This window comes from Gouania willdenowi, chromosome 14 (genome assembly GCF_900634775.1).
Source record: "Gouania willdenowi chromosome 14, fGouWil2.1, whole genome shotgun sequence".
Lineage (NCBI taxonomy): Eukaryota > Metazoa > Chordata > Actinopteri > Blenniiformes > Gobiesocidae > Gouania > Gouania willdenowi.
The window spans coordinates 11962300-11977731 of record NC_041057.1 but is presented as its reverse complement, the minus strand read 5'-3'; the positions used below and the strand labels follow the sequence as shown (position 1 = coordinate 11977731).

Sequence of the window (15432 nt, the reverse complement as noted above, 5' to 3'; positions counted from 1 at the left end):
TTCAATGGATCTCAAACATGCATGTGTGAACTTAAACCTAGTTGGTTAAAGTTAGCTTTGCTTTGTAACCATGTAAGCTTTTCACCCTATTCCACAAAGAACATATAATATTACTGAAATCATTTTAACTCATTGTGGATCATCTCAAAAATAATATAAATAAATGTCTTTAACCATTAAAATTACATCTGAGGGCAAAGTGTAAATATACTTTTGACATTCCTGGGTTCTTTAGTCCTGACCAAAATAAACACGTCATGAGTCCAAGCTTGGCTACAGCACAGAGTGAAGGGCAATCCAGGCTTTGGCTTTTAGTCTCATTAGCCTACCTGACCTGGCGATGCCACTGTCCCTTTCATCATGCAAACCTCGACCAGGCATGTCCATTGGATGACTGTGGCCTTGAAGAAAGAAGAGAGAACGAGAGATGTAATATAAGGGTAAATTGGTGATCTGAAGTATAACGGAAGCAAGTCAGATGATAGTGAAGCTATAGATAATTGTATCCTCAATTATCAGCAGAACTACACACCTTTCATTAAAATAAAAGTCGAAAGTTATTTGAAAGTAGGGCTGAACGATTAATTGCATTTGCGATGTTATCGCAATATAAAACGAGATTTTCTAATCGCAAAGGCTGCAATTGTGAAAAAAAATTTATTTAAAAAAAATATATATATTATTTATTTTTATTATATATTTTTTATTATTATGTACTGTCCTGTTAAGTTCAGAGTTTAAGAAATGCAGTCCACATGTTTCATGAAACGTGAAGTTAGTTAGATATGTAGAAGAGGTAAAGCCAGCTTAAAATGTATATTTTATATAAATTTAAAGTTTAAATACATCTGAAATAGTTTATTATGAAACAGATTGATTTATTGCCTGTGTTCATTGAAAAAAAACATGACAAGATGCCCTTGAAAAAAAAAAAAAAAAAAAAAACGCATATTAAATCGCAATATTGAGGGGAAAAAAAAAAATCGCAATTACATTATTTTCCAAAAATCGTTCAGCCCTAACAAAAACTTATGCATCAACCAAACTTTGTCTTAAAGTTTGCAGCAGGTTAAAAAAAATCATCAGTTCCCATCTAATTCTGATCTTGTAACATTATGTAAACGACCAAGCGGGATGTGTCACAAAACGAGCTCTTCTGTTGCAATATATATACCGTACTCTAACCACCGACCTCAGTTCTGACTTCTCTAACTTTCTACACACGTCACATGGCTGTTTGTCTGCCTTGTCAACACTTTGGAGTAGAACATTGAAAATGTTGGTGCTGCTCACAGCAGACAGGTGGGAAAAATGACACTTATGTCGTATGGTGCAATGTGAAGCTGGCTAAGATGATGGATGAGTGAGGCATGTGACATATTTTACACACTTCTGTGTGTTCCTGTAGTTTACAACCACTAGCATGCCATCCATGACAGCTCAATGGAACATGGCAAAGAAGGTTTCTAATAATCAATCCTGACCTTACAGACTTTATACGGCTTATTGCATTAATCAAGCTACTTTTCTTAACAAAACTATGGTATTTTGCATTTCTTAGGACAATTCAAAGAGATTACAAAATTAGCCAAAAAGTAGTTTTTTTTTTTTACGCTGTTTATTCCAAAAGTGACGGCCTTATTTATAAGACGTAATTGGGTTTTAAGAAGTAATAGTTCTGAAAGAACATTAGGGCTTGTTTCTACTGCTTAGCACAGTTATAATAAATAAATCAAAATAAAGATGGGACTTTTTTCCCCCAATGTGTTCGAAACACTGGGTTAACAAGAGGAAAGAAATAACCACTGACGTTAATGACTTTTTGAAGGAAAAAAAAAAAAAAAAAAGCCACCCAGCTGTGAGATCGATTGTGAATATATGATATGATACTAGAGCTTTTTGTCAATGAAGTGAGTAAATGAACTATGCTTCTGGATCTGTGGAGTTGTGACAGATTCTACAAAAAATTTGGACTAAATAATTTAGCGAAATGAATAAATATATAAATAACTTTCTGGCCTAATAAATGACTAGCTCCTCAGAGGATTTTCTAGTGTATGGTCAGTGCCTTTTCACACTTTTTTTTCCAAATTATGTTATATAACATTATTCTTGACACTTGGAGCATGACATGTCCAATAGGGATGTCCCGATACAACTTTTTCATTTCCGATATGATACCGATATTGCAGCCTTGCGTATCGGCCGATACCGATATTGATCTGATATCAGCATGAATCATACATACTTTTTTTTCCTCTCTCTTTTCTTTAATAAAAAATACTTATTTTGTAGTGTGGAATGTTAGAAAAGGTTTGATCAAGTGATGTTACTCAAACAGAGAACAATAGTCAGCAACAGTAGGTATGAGTAAAACTGAAACAATTATTCACCAATTGGTTACATACATTTTTCACCTTCAACATAATATCCACAGTATTCTACAATTGAATAAAATAAATAAAAAAGGAATTGACAAAAATTAATAAATAAATAAATCGGAAAATCCGGAAATTTGAATCCAATATCCGATATTCGTTTTCAAGCTAATATTGGACCGATATCCGATATCAATATCGGATCGGGACACCCCTAGTGATAAACACAGAGAGAGAACACCAGTAAACTGATCACCAAGCACGCGAGACACGTCAATCCATTTCTTCCCAGTGGTGATACATGAACAACTACTGACGATCAATTACAAGTACTCTGCACTGATAGTACATTATGAGTATGAACACAAGGACACAGGACATATCACATGGCGCACTATTTCTGCAGTGGGGCTGAGGGCGCCATGTTACTGGTTTAAATGTTTGAACAGGCTGAGAAAATGTTCATGTAGGATGTATCTTTCTTTTTTTTTTTTCCTTTAAGCACACAGACACACCTCGCTACTATTTGCTCAATTATTGGACTGATAAAATGTGTGGAAAGGCATCGTGCATTAGTTTACAAGCATTGCCCAGGTACCACCAACACTGAGGAAGACAATGTGTTAGTAGTACAAGCGAGTGGAAACCAACAAGGAGATGGGAAAAGACTACTTCTAAATACAGCGCTAATGCTCCAGCCACCAACACCACTGAAACCCTCATGCATGATGTGTGTAAACTGCAGGCCTGGGTCAGATACTACAGTTGACACCCAATGATAACCATTTGGGCACTCTTATTATGACAAATTGTTTGCACCTGACACAAGCAATTAAAATTAGAAAATAAAATAAAATACAGATTATTTTTAGTGATTTGGTTTCATTTGGATTTGAATCAAAAGTACTATCTGACCCTGGTTTTTGCAGAAACTAAGTATATGCATGCCATAATGACTCCTAGCATCACACGAGCATGCAACCACTGGAAGAGAACTCCTCTAAATCCAGTACTAAAGCAACTACAGCCTACACACACACACACCCATGCAACTGGCACTTGACAACGTGGCCAGTTTTAAGCGCCAACCTGAAAAGAAAGACGCGCTCTTGATGAGGCGCAGAGGCCCCTGTTCAGAGAAGGCCCGGCGAGGGCTGCAGAGCTGCGAAAATCCTGCGCAGCACAAAAACATGGAAGGGAAGGAGAGGAGAGAGAAGACAAAAAAACAAAACAAATAAACACATGAGCCATGATTAGTGAATGGACAAGGGTGGAAAAAAGGGGGGCTGCTTCCTGTTGGCAGACCATCTTAGTAACAGAAGACAGTTGTCAGCATCCATGGGTCAATCAGAGAAAACACAAAAGCATGCGAGATCACTCACAGAAAACAATAATTAAACTCCAGAATGAGATTTGCTGTAATGGTCCCACTTTATGGGACTTTCTTATTCAGGTTGAACTGGTTATAGCGAGGGTGGCAGTGGGAGGCCGCTGCTAAAAAGTAAAATTTTGTCCACGTTTTGTAAAATGTGCAATAAATACCTGCTTTCTTCAGTGCAACTGAATTATACAAAATGTTGCTAAACTTGTAAAGCTATGATAAATTTTAACTTTCTATGTTTTGGCTGAATTAATGCTAACAAAGGAAAGCAAATTGGTATGTGGGCGATGATGAAAAAAGCACCAATAACGAGATAACAATAACAAATAACAAAATAAGAGGATTTGTTCTTTCCTAACACCAGTCATAAAATGATTGGTGTTAGGAAAGAACAGAATATTTTTGCAATTTTAGAAATACAGAAGTGATTGATTAAAAGGGCTGATTGTGTTATGAAAACTGTCAAAGCTAAATTTTAGAACTATGTATTTTTAAAAAGCTATATTTGTGGTTTTGTACAATAGCATTATTTCCGTATTTTCTGTGAGGATGTCAACACGTGTGTCAAACAGAGGATTGCCAACAATTCTCTAAAGTTAATTTCAAAACATTTTTAATCCATAAAACGGAAAAAAAAAAAAAAAAAAAAAAAAAATCAACAAGATTTGAGTTTACCAACTTAAGGAGAAGCTGTTAGCAGTGTGTGTCCAGTATTTTAGGAATTCAGACAAAAATGTTAAATGGTTAATTGAACCCATTCAAGAAAGCCTTTGTGAAGCTGTAGTTAACCTGATAATGTCCGCTTTGGCAAGTGTTTCACAAGTGATTACTTTTTATTTAAACTCTGGTCTATCAACATCAAATATGAATAAGTGGTTGCTATGGTTACCAAGAAGACTGCTGGGTCCGGTGTTGTGCTCAGGTCTCAGAGTGTTGCTATCCTGTCCTATGAACTCCAGACTGTCCTGTAACCTGCGTGGATGAAACAGATCATGAGGCTCATAAAAAGCAAAAAAATACAACGGTGTAATTTCACTAAAATGACACTGATAACATTGAAATTGGGGAAAATGCCTACGTGTTGAGGCTGCCGTACACACTGCCTCCCGTCCTGGCTGTGAAGACCTTGCTCAGCATTAGCTGAGGTGGCGATCTGATATGATGAGAAAGCAGGGACAAAGATCACATGTCAGAGTTGCTGCTGAATTCATGTGCGTGACTGGGTTTCACTTTATTATTATCTTCTGACATTAAAGTCTCACCTGATTTGGTGGATTTTGAGAGTGGAGCCTTTGTAGCTCATGGCAACAGAGCCAAACATCATCTCCCCCAGCATGTTCGCTTCAGACGAACACTTTGAGCCCTAGAAAAAAAAAAAGAAAGTTAAAGCTAGGGTAGGCAATTTTCTCCAGATACACTTTTTAAGTTATGCATGTGAGTGCATGTGAGTGACGGGGCACAGAGGGGAGTGGCGAGGGGAGTAAAGGCGGAGCCATCGGGGAAGCTACACTAAAAATCATGCTAGTTTTTGAAAATCGCCTACCCTACCCTAATCTTTTAATGAGGTGGTTACCCTCATAGTCAGACCCTCGTGCAGGGTCCAGGCACAGTGTGTTACCTGAAAGCGGAGGCCCTGCTCCTTGGTTTCAGAGGTGCATGAGGAGGAGCTGTCCAGAGAGCTGCTGCTGCCTCCTGTGGGCCGCAGCTGGCAGCATTTGCCAAACATCTTCGCCTGGCCCTCGGTGCTCTGTGAGACACGTGAAAAATACTTTGAAATTAAGACACACTGCCACAAACACTGATCGATAATAATATGGCTTCTAATTATTACCAGTCAGGAATACTCGTTTAAAATAACTGATAAAAACTAGTGATGCACCGAAATTCCAGCCACCAAAAATTGGAGATGCACACGGTCTGGCTCAGTGGTAGAGTGGGTCGTCCATTAACCGAATGTTTGGGGTTTGAATACCGCTCTAACAAAGTAATTTGCCTTGGGCAAAGCAATTTACCCATATTGCCTCGTATAAATGGGTATGAATTGTGGATGAATGGCGCAAAATGGCAGCCACGCTTTTGTCAGTATGCCCAAGGGCAGCTGTGGCTTCATTGTAACTTACCTCCACTGGTATGACTGATGTGAGTGACTGGTGTGAATGAATAATGGTTTCTGTACGTGTTTTTGAGTCTCCTTGAAAAAAGCACTACATAAATCTAAGCCATTATTATTATTATTAAATAATGTATGAGTCGGGTCAAGTTAAACATAGTATTATTTTTATTTTATTATATATTGTCCATTGTTGGAATGTCAGTGCTAAATAAATATTTTCGTATCTTTAATTGATTTTTCATTTTAAGTACAAAATTAATTCATACAATTTTTGGTTTTGGCCAAGATTTTTCATGTCAGTGCATCCTTAATAAAAACTACAATGTTTTCAATTGTTCATGAAACTGAACGGCTGCTCTCTATTCTCCATGATCTGGTAAATAATGTACATCAGAAAGTGAATGTTTGTAAAATATTTGCCTCACGTGAAAAGAAACAAATCAATAAAATCTTATATTGCAATATTAAAAAACTAATAGATGATTTTAAGAGAACAGATTGTACAAAAAAATTGACAGGTTGTGCTGGTAATCTAAATCTGCCATCAGCCTACCAAATATGTAAAAAACCTTGTTATTCCTGTGAATTTCTACGATAGTCTACACAGGCCTGCTCCTCCTGTCTGCTCCACGTCTGAATAAGAGTTGTTTAACAACACTGTATGGCCATTTTTCAGATTAAGGTCACCGGGCAGGAATCGAGGAATAGAATTCAAGATTCGAAGACATTGCTGCTAGCTGGGACCATTACCCCAATATTTGATGGAAAAAATATAAATGCTTTTTGTAAAAATAAATAATTCAACCCCAACTGTTTACAGTTGCACATTAAAGTGTAACTATAATGCTAAGGAGGTAATTGTGTCACTAAATAACCCCGTAAACAGCTTTGATGCCAGTTAAAAGGGATCAAGCGGACTCAACTTTACCCTTATGACCTGACATTTTAGTCCCAAAAATAAAAGGTCATAATGGAGTAGACTTCTTAATGGAAGCCCATCCATGAAGCATAATGTTGGGAGTCAGAAGCCAAAGAAATTGAAACCTGTGGCACTTATGTAAACAGCAAGCTAAAAGCAATGTGAGCTCAATCAGCCTGTGTCATGTGCCTTCTTAACTTGGCCATCTATTCAGAAGGAATGCAAGGGGGGGGAACGCCTGTGTGCGTGTGTGTGTGTGTGTGTGAATAAGAAAGAGAGAAAAAGCAAGAGGAGACATGATTATTGCATTCACCATGTTGCAAACCCCATAAAATAGCTGAACATGTATTAAAATTGTTGCACATTAAAGGATTTTACTTGAGCTATGTTTGGGCAAGCACATGGGTGTGTATGTGAGGTATGTACACAGAGTCCAGCAGCATGTGACTGCCAGTCATATGACTCTCGCTGAGAGCTCGTGACTGAACAGCACTGCAATCATTCACCCCTCCCTCCTGCGCTCGCTCTTCCTCTCCTTTCCTTCCAGCTTCATTCCTCTGAGCGTAGCAGAATTTTAGCCCTTATGTTTACATCTAATCAAGTGCATCTACTTTCTTGCTTTTAAAACAAAATATTTTTGCACCTCTTTTTTTTATCCCTTTATTCCCTGCATTTCGTCTCATTTTGCTCGACAGCATCTCTATTGCTTTTTCTCTCAGTCCTCCTGTGCTTTGCATTAGAAACTGTTGATCTCTACACACACACAAACACAAAAAAAAAAACTCAGTTGACGAAAAGAGAAATCTTGTGATACAAGTCACATGGTCTCTGTCATTGACCAATATTGACATGGAGCCAAGTAACACTAAGGCAAACTATAGTGACCTTTCTTCCTGCGTTTATCACAACAGTAGCTTGTGATTTAGGAATACACATCAAACCAAATTCACAGTGAAAATAATGATAGCGCTACTCATAAAAAACAACTGCACAACAAGTTTATTCAGATAAATTAAGTGAATAAATAGAAAATGCTTTTTGTATTTGCTTTTTTTAAAAAAAATAAATAAATAAATTGATTAATTAGATTGTAGCGATAGAGTGATTTGTAACACAACATCACCCAAACGGTCATGGTCAAAATAAAAATGATAAACCGAACCAGATCTAGCCAGTTTGTTGGTTAAGAATAAAATCACATGGTCAGGGATATTTTTTCAGTTTTTATTTGAAAGCAGCCAGGTGACCAACAATTCTAAAAAAAAAATATTGTTTGGTACTTTTTAAATATTTCTGTGAAATTCAATTCAACTTTATTTGTATAGCGCAAATTACAACAAAGTAATCCCAATGCGCTTATCAAAATTCCAGTTATTCTATTTTTTGAAATTTCTCAAAAAAAAAAAAAAGAAAAGACAAAACAGACTGATGAGATTTTTTTTAATCAATAAACACTGAAAAGTAGCTTAAGTTAGAAAGATTAAGGGACGGTAAACAAAAACGAGATCACAAGAGACTGACACTGGACAAGGAAAACAAAGAGTAAATAACTTCAAAGGGGTGGATAAGGCAGACAAAGGTAAAGGGTGAATGATACGTGTGTCATGTGAAGATGAAAGAATGCTGCTTAGACGTGGCTGTCAGCTGAGGCCATTGTCATTGAAGATAGGAACACCAGAACAAACCGGCCTGCATTAATCACAAAGCAGCACTGTGAACATATTCTATTCAAGATGATTTCCATAATACAATGAGACAACGTTTATCATAGTTTGGTCAAGAATACAAATCTCAAAACACCTCAAAGCTAGATGTCAAAACAGATCAATAGCTGGGTTTCAGTCACGTCATTATGACAACGCGCGAAGTGGGTATGATTTCAGATGGAGGACAGGAAGTAAAAATAGAGAATACACCTATCGAGGAAACCGTTGCAGAGAGTCCGTATTGTACTGATTTAGATTAAGTTTCAAGACAAAGATACAAACAAACAATTAACAAATATGTTAGGCATGACCAGTATCTCATGAAGATGAGTGAGTTCTGTTAATATCAAAGACTATCTGGTCCTTCAGACATCCTAATACACCAAACAGCAGACGAAAGCCTATACAAGTATGGAGAAAATTCCCTTTTTTTGTGAGTGGGTGGGTCCACAACCTCGGTACGGAACGGCTCCACGATGACTGTAATTTGGTCTTCGCCAGGGTGAGTGTTTGTTCTGATATTATTTTATGTGTTAAGATATTAGCAGCAACGGCTATTATGTAAACAAACATGCAAAACATCTTTACGACACCATTAGCCTGACAGTCAACGATACAAGAGGTTTGACGGCGTTGTTCTGTGAGCTTTTTACATTTCTCACCTTTGTGAATGACAATCTTTGGTACTCTATAAAATCTCTTTTCCTTTTCTCAGTTAGAACGATTGAAGCAGCCGTAAACAACACAAAACATGGGCATTTTGATTATTGTAGATAGCAGATTCTTAAGCCTCACTTCCTGCCCTCCATCTGAATTCCAGGCTCTCGCGATACAGCAATGTGACGTCACGTGAAAGCAACCTATTGCTAACTACAGTTAAAATGTACTGCAAAACAAATCATTATGCAGTATCATGTTTTCCTGATGTCAAAATGCCTGAGACATGTGCTTACCATCAGATCACATGTTTATAAAACATAATGACAATGGGTAAACAATAGAGGTGGAACAATACACTGTTGTTCACATCACAATATGAAATATTGAGTTTATGAGATTGATACAACACTAATTATTAACCTACTACCTTTTAATATTTTAGAAAAGATTATTGTATTCATTTATCATTATTATCGTATTTATTAAATTTAAATTTGTTTGACTGAAATCCGTGTGAGCTTTAAAAGTTTCAAACTTAATTTGAAAATAAATAAAACAATAAAATGAATCAGACTTTCCTTGTAAAGTGCAAAAAGTTTAAGTTCCACTGCCAGTCTGACAATTCATGGCTGTCTGAGACTAGGACCATTTAGATGTCATCACAGCAGCAGGACTCACAGTAATGGGGGTTTCTTCCGTGGCTCTTTTCTTGGCATTGGAGTCGAAGAGGATATTTCGGCCACGCCTCTCGCAGTCCTGGTACACGATGAGCCTGATCTGACTGGGCTCCAGCTGGGGAAGTGGCCAGCTACCAGAAGGAGGAGAGCATAGAAAGGAAGAGGGATGGAAAATGGTAACAGGACAGCATGGAAGAAGGGAGGGAAAACAACACAGTAGATTAGTTGTATTATTAATAAACAATGTAAATAATTAAAATAATAAGTATTATTTACCCCTCTAGAATGTATTTGGGAGACCACAGTTTTAGTGTAAATCCTTATGTATCGATGTTCAATTAAACATAGTAAAAGTTATAATTCCATCAAATTCATTTTGTCTTCTTTTTTTAAATAATATGTTATGGTTTAATTCGTTCAGACAACTTTTTCCAGGACATTTACTTTGAAATGTATTTTACTCTCCTGACATATCTCAACCCCCAACTGTCAGTCTTCCTCAGAGGCATCTCCTGATCGCTTTTATGTGTCCTTGTGAGTTATTTCCGGGCGTGTCCAACCTGAGAGTTCTCATAGGTTGGCCACGCCCCCAGTTTCTCGATGGTCTCTGGAGAAAGAGAAAGAGTAAAACTGTTCCTTCATTCCTGTTGATGTTTAACCTCCACTTCCTGATCTCGATGGCTTCATCAAAACGATTAGTAGATGCCTCCGAGGAAGACTGACAGTTGGCAGTCGAAACATGTCGGGAGAATAAAGTACATTTCAAAGTAAATTTACTAAAAAAAGTTATCTGAATAAATGAAACCTTAACATATTATAGTGAAAGTTACTAAACATCCACTAAAGCCTTACGATGAGCTACTATTCACTACAATATTTGGTCATTAACATCAGAATAAATAAATAAAGTTAAAACATTGATGTACAATTACAACAAACCACACACTTTTAAAAGTCATTGATGTTTTGAAGGGACTAAAACAGACCTAACAGAAGCTGTGTAACAACAATGTAACCACACTACTTAAGTTGAGTGAAACATAAATGAGTTCATGCGGAAACTCTTAATAAGTAAGAGCAAGTACTGGGTAAAGCAGTCTTTATCGTGACTGGATAAAATGCATTTGAAAAGGTAAAGATTTGAGCCAGATGACCAAATAAACCAACTGAATCATCCTTCCTGTTGTACACAGACATCATTCATCTCACTCATTCATAAAGTTATTTTCCTCTCAGAGTCAAAACTGAAAAAAAGGGGATTTCTCGCTCGTCTCTGAAGAGGAAGAACAATAAACCATCGTGCTTCCCCTAAAGTATTTAAGCTGCCCCCTACCCCAGTGGGGAGCCAATGGTTTCCATAGCACAGCTGCCATAAATCTGTCTCATTCCTCTATCACTAAGCATCAGAAAGCATGACATGACAAAGTGACACCAACCATCATACTCCCCCAGTCAACAAGCAGCTGCTATAAATACATGCTAGGATTGCTGAAATAAAAATACAAACAGTCTTTATATAGAGAAATAAATGGAAAATGTTCAAAGTAGATGTATGAGCCACTATAACGCCATTAAAAGCACAACACAGTATATTTGGTACAGATTAACTTGTGGTTGTGGGGTGTCTGTCCAAATGATAAAATAAAAAAAGAGACTAAGTGAACAAAAAGCTTGTTTGTCCACAAAATTGAATTTATTCAAAGGTAGTCCATTCAAACAATAAAGTAGGTTAAAACAAATGATGTTTTCGACATTAAAGAATAACCTTAATAATTCTGGCAGGAAAAACTGAACAGCTGTTAACTCATTTAGTGCCATTCCCATCTATAGACGTAAATTACGTTTTTCAGCTGGGGTTGTTAGGAGACAGTGTGACGAAGCTCTAACATGTACCATGATGTAGTGACCAACTGGTGACATGTAGGTGGCAGCAGCGCACCTTTGCATGAGAGATCACCCACAATAGGCAGAGCTCAGAGGGAGAGGAAAGGAGTTTACGAGACAGAAATTGCCGCTACGAGAGTTGATGCTGAAGTTTCCACCAGCTCACAGCAGCGCACACTCGACCAGAACATGTGTGAAACCTAAGTGGACTATTGAGAGTGTCGCGATGGTAAAATAAAATGTTAAAAAATGATGGGGAAGAGACTTGGAGGATGGCCAAAATACATAGTCTCTGACATAGATAGCAAAATAATAATAATGTTGCCATCAAAAGCCCGGTCTCAGTGTTTTTTCTGTAGTTTTATAGAATGAAACCAATGTTGAGGTGTCACTGAAGCAAAAAAAAAAAAAAAAAAGTTTCAAAGTCATTAAGTTTTTTTTCAGAAAAAGCCATTTTTCTCAGCTTTTTGTCAAACTGGTGATTTGTGTGAAACTTGCCTCTATTCAACTGCTGATTACAGAAGAACAAAACAAGCTAGAAACAAAATTATTTTTCTGATGAAATTAGAGACTAATCTTTCAGAGTTCAGATCGTCATAGTACAAAATATTCTGTGGGTCTTTAAGAAATAGTCAACATGCTCTAAAACGGCTGGCACTGAGTGGGTAGAAATTTTGAAAATGGCTGGCACTGAACGAGTTAAGCAGCAACTCATTTTTATATTCTAAGATCGTCAGCTTTTTGCATTTTGTGATAATTGTTGCTTTAATTCTGTTCTCATCAACAATGATGTGCTTATAAAAAGGGTATAATATTCTCCATCTCGTTAGGGCAAAAATCACATTAGCTTTTGGGGAAACCCAGTCCTTTTGTTGATTTAGTCAAGGCTTTAAAAATAACAGGAGACAGGACAGAGGGATTAAGGATCTCTGTCTGATCTCATGGATTTGACAGAGAGTTGGGCCTAAATATAACTTTTCATTGGGTCGTAATGAGTCCCGAGGACCAGTGTGTAAAGTAAATTAATGTGTAGAGAGGGATGGAAAAGGAACAGTTAATACCACTTCAACTGCCAGTTAAAGATCAAAATACCGTTCAACAAAACCACTGTTCCAATACTTAACCAATCAGACCCAAAAATATATGGTGATGCATAGTTGAGTTTGTGTGTGAGAAACAAAGCTACATGTAACATGTCCCTGTATCTGAGCCACTATTTACCCAACGATGCATGTTCTTCAAACCAAATGTTCAGTCGTGTCCAGGTGGAAAATGAGAAGTGAATCATGTGCTTCAGCTTTAGTGTTAAGTTGCTGAGCCAAAGTCATCCAGTGTGCAAACTGGCAAAAACATTACACTAAACAGTGGGCAGCCTGACCAATTATTCCATCATAAAGCTTTTATTACTTACATCATACCACTGTGAGAAAGTCTAAAAGGGAGTTGATGAATTTTAGTCAGTACTTGGGCTAAAGTTCAGATCATTTTTTTATAAAAACCAAAATCTTCTAAATATTACATGGTAAGAAAAAAAAAAGAGAAACTTATTTACCCAACATTTTAATTTTACATTCGTTGATTAAGCTAATGACAATGTTTTCTCCACCGTCTACAAAGGAAAATCTTTTAGGACACCAAATTCTGGTAAAGGTGTGGTAATGTGCGTTACTATAGCAAACGTTAGAGTTTTATTGTATTTTCGTTGACTATGAGTATTTTTTTTTGTTTTTTTATGCATTCCTTTTGTTTTAACAAAAATAAGCCTGTATTAGGAGTGGCTGGGGACCCATTTAAAGGTATTACTGTACTAGAGTGACACTACTTCTTGCCTATCAATTTAATTCAAATTATTTCTCACTTCCTCTAAAAATAAAATCAAGTATATCATTTTCAAAATTTTACTCCACATTTTTTCAGAAACTAATAGTCACGACATATTGTAATAAATATCGTGTGTAGAACATGAGTCAGAGATTTGATTTCCTTAAAGAGTAGAGGAAAAATTAGCCACAGATAAAAACAGACCTGAAACTATGTGCAGAGACGTCATTAATAACAGAAACTTCAAACCCACTGACCAAAAAAGCGATCTGAGGGAACGACGGGACAGAATGTGTGAAAGAGGAAGTAGCACATCAGAGAGCTTGTGACAGTCACAGCGCTGACAGAGGAGAAAGGGGAGTCATTCATAAAAGCAGCACATGACCTCATGACTGTTACATACTTGTACTGCTTTGACCTCAACGTTTCTAAAGTAAAAGTGCCTGAAAAACCAGTTACAACTGTTTCCTTTTAATAAATATGCAGTGTGTATTACTTGAAAGTCAATAAAATATTCTAGTATCTAAAAATCAAAAGAAGGGCAAGCAAAATTAACTTTTTTGTGATTATTAAAAAACTTTTCTTAAAAAAAAAGGGCCTCCACTTAAACAGGTATGCTACAGAAACTTTTTGAACTCCAACTCCATCCAATCACAAATCTGCCAGACTACATCGTTGTCATCTTGAATGAAAGCATTTCACTTAAAACCATTAATCTATGTTATATGAATATCAAAACCAATACAATTAGTAGTCGCTGAATTAAAAGAAATTTAAAAAAAAACTGCTCCTCCACGAGTTAAAACCATGGCTACAGGTGAGCTGGTCACTAGCCAACATTCGTCAACCTGTGGTGACATACTTATACGCTCCATCATGCCTGCTCTGCTCGGATGCAAAACAAACCAAGTTAAATATTACCACCGTCTCCTACCTGGGCATCATTGTGAGTTAGCCAGGGTTCTCTCAGCCCGTTCTCCCTCTCCTTCTTGCTGTACCTCTTGCTTCTCCTCTCCTCTCCTCTCCCAGTCAAAGCACGATCTAAGAATAGCGGTGAACTAAATTCACACAACAACATGAGACTATCAGGTGATCACAGGGACGCTGTGTGTGCTGGACAGTAGAGAGGCAGGAACAGCACAGTGGACTTGGATTGCTGACAGCCAGAGAACAATGATGAGTGTGATAGAGGAGGGAGGGGATTTGTTTGTTGTTTCTTCTTCTTCTTATCTACCCATCATGACTGAATAAATGCTAAAAAATTCCACCTTTTTGGCAGAAAAATAGAGTGAGGTTTTAAATGGCTTACACTTAAAGGTAAATATTTCTTTATATAAATATTTTCATTTTGTGACAAGCTCACTTGAGGCTATAGAAAAGCAATGTCAGCAGAAAGTTGTGAGTAAAAGCTAAATATTTATCCAAATATTGGCTGTTTCCACAACAATTGTCATTAAAAAATGCCTGAAACGTAATTACTTCTCGAGTGCGGTTTGTGTTTTGATGTTTGCATGCCCCACTGCTTCATTGCACCCATTGAAAAACCTATTGAGATAATAGCTGCTAAGATCCTAATTGTAGTTCATGTTAAAGAGGTCACAAGAAAAGATTCATTTCCTGGACTGCAGAGTCTGACATGAGGCCTGCACACAGTGCTCTCTCTTCGTGGCCATGTGAACGGTTGGGAGTGTGCATGTGTGTGTCACAGAGAGAAAGAGTGAGGCAGTTACATAAACGTCCCCACTGTCCAAGCTGTGTGGCGTTCCCGCTGTGTGCTGCAGAGGACTCCGCACACTCAGGTTCAACAGGATCGTCTATTTCCAATGATATTTCTGGACATTCTGCTTGTGCATTCATGATGTCACTGCATTAAACTAATATGTATTATTTGAA

The 15432-nt window shown here is 37.2% G+C and overlaps 1 protein-coding gene across 4 annotated transcripts in view; it reads right to left on the bottom strand.

The window, feature by feature from the left end:
• Nucleotides 1–15432, bottom strand: part of LOC114475464 (folliculin-interacting protein 1-like) — a 38786-nt gene that overhangs the window by 14961 nt on the left and 8393 nt on the right. For 2 of the 4 annotated variants that reach the window (XM_028466283.1, XM_028466284.1), the window contains exons 2-8: nucleotides 9836–9965; nucleotides 5378–5506; nucleotides 5022–5122; nucleotides 4838–4912; nucleotides 4649–4731; nucleotides 3468–3551; nucleotides 330–401 (exon numbers count right to left, since the gene is read on the bottom strand). In XM_028466283.1, the coding sequence (XP_028322084.1) occupies nucleotides 330–401; nucleotides 3468–3551; nucleotides 4649–4731; nucleotides 4838–4912; nucleotides 5022–5122; nucleotides 5378–5506; nucleotides 9836–9965 (674 nt within the window). Of the gene's footprint in view, nucleotides 1–329; nucleotides 402–3467; nucleotides 3552–4648; nucleotides 4732–4837; nucleotides 4913–5021; nucleotides 5123–5377; nucleotides 5507–9835; nucleotides 9966–14473; nucleotides 14625–15432 lie in introns of those variants that run through there. The other 2 variants (XM_028466285.1, XM_028466286.1) reach the window with 2 other exon arrangements.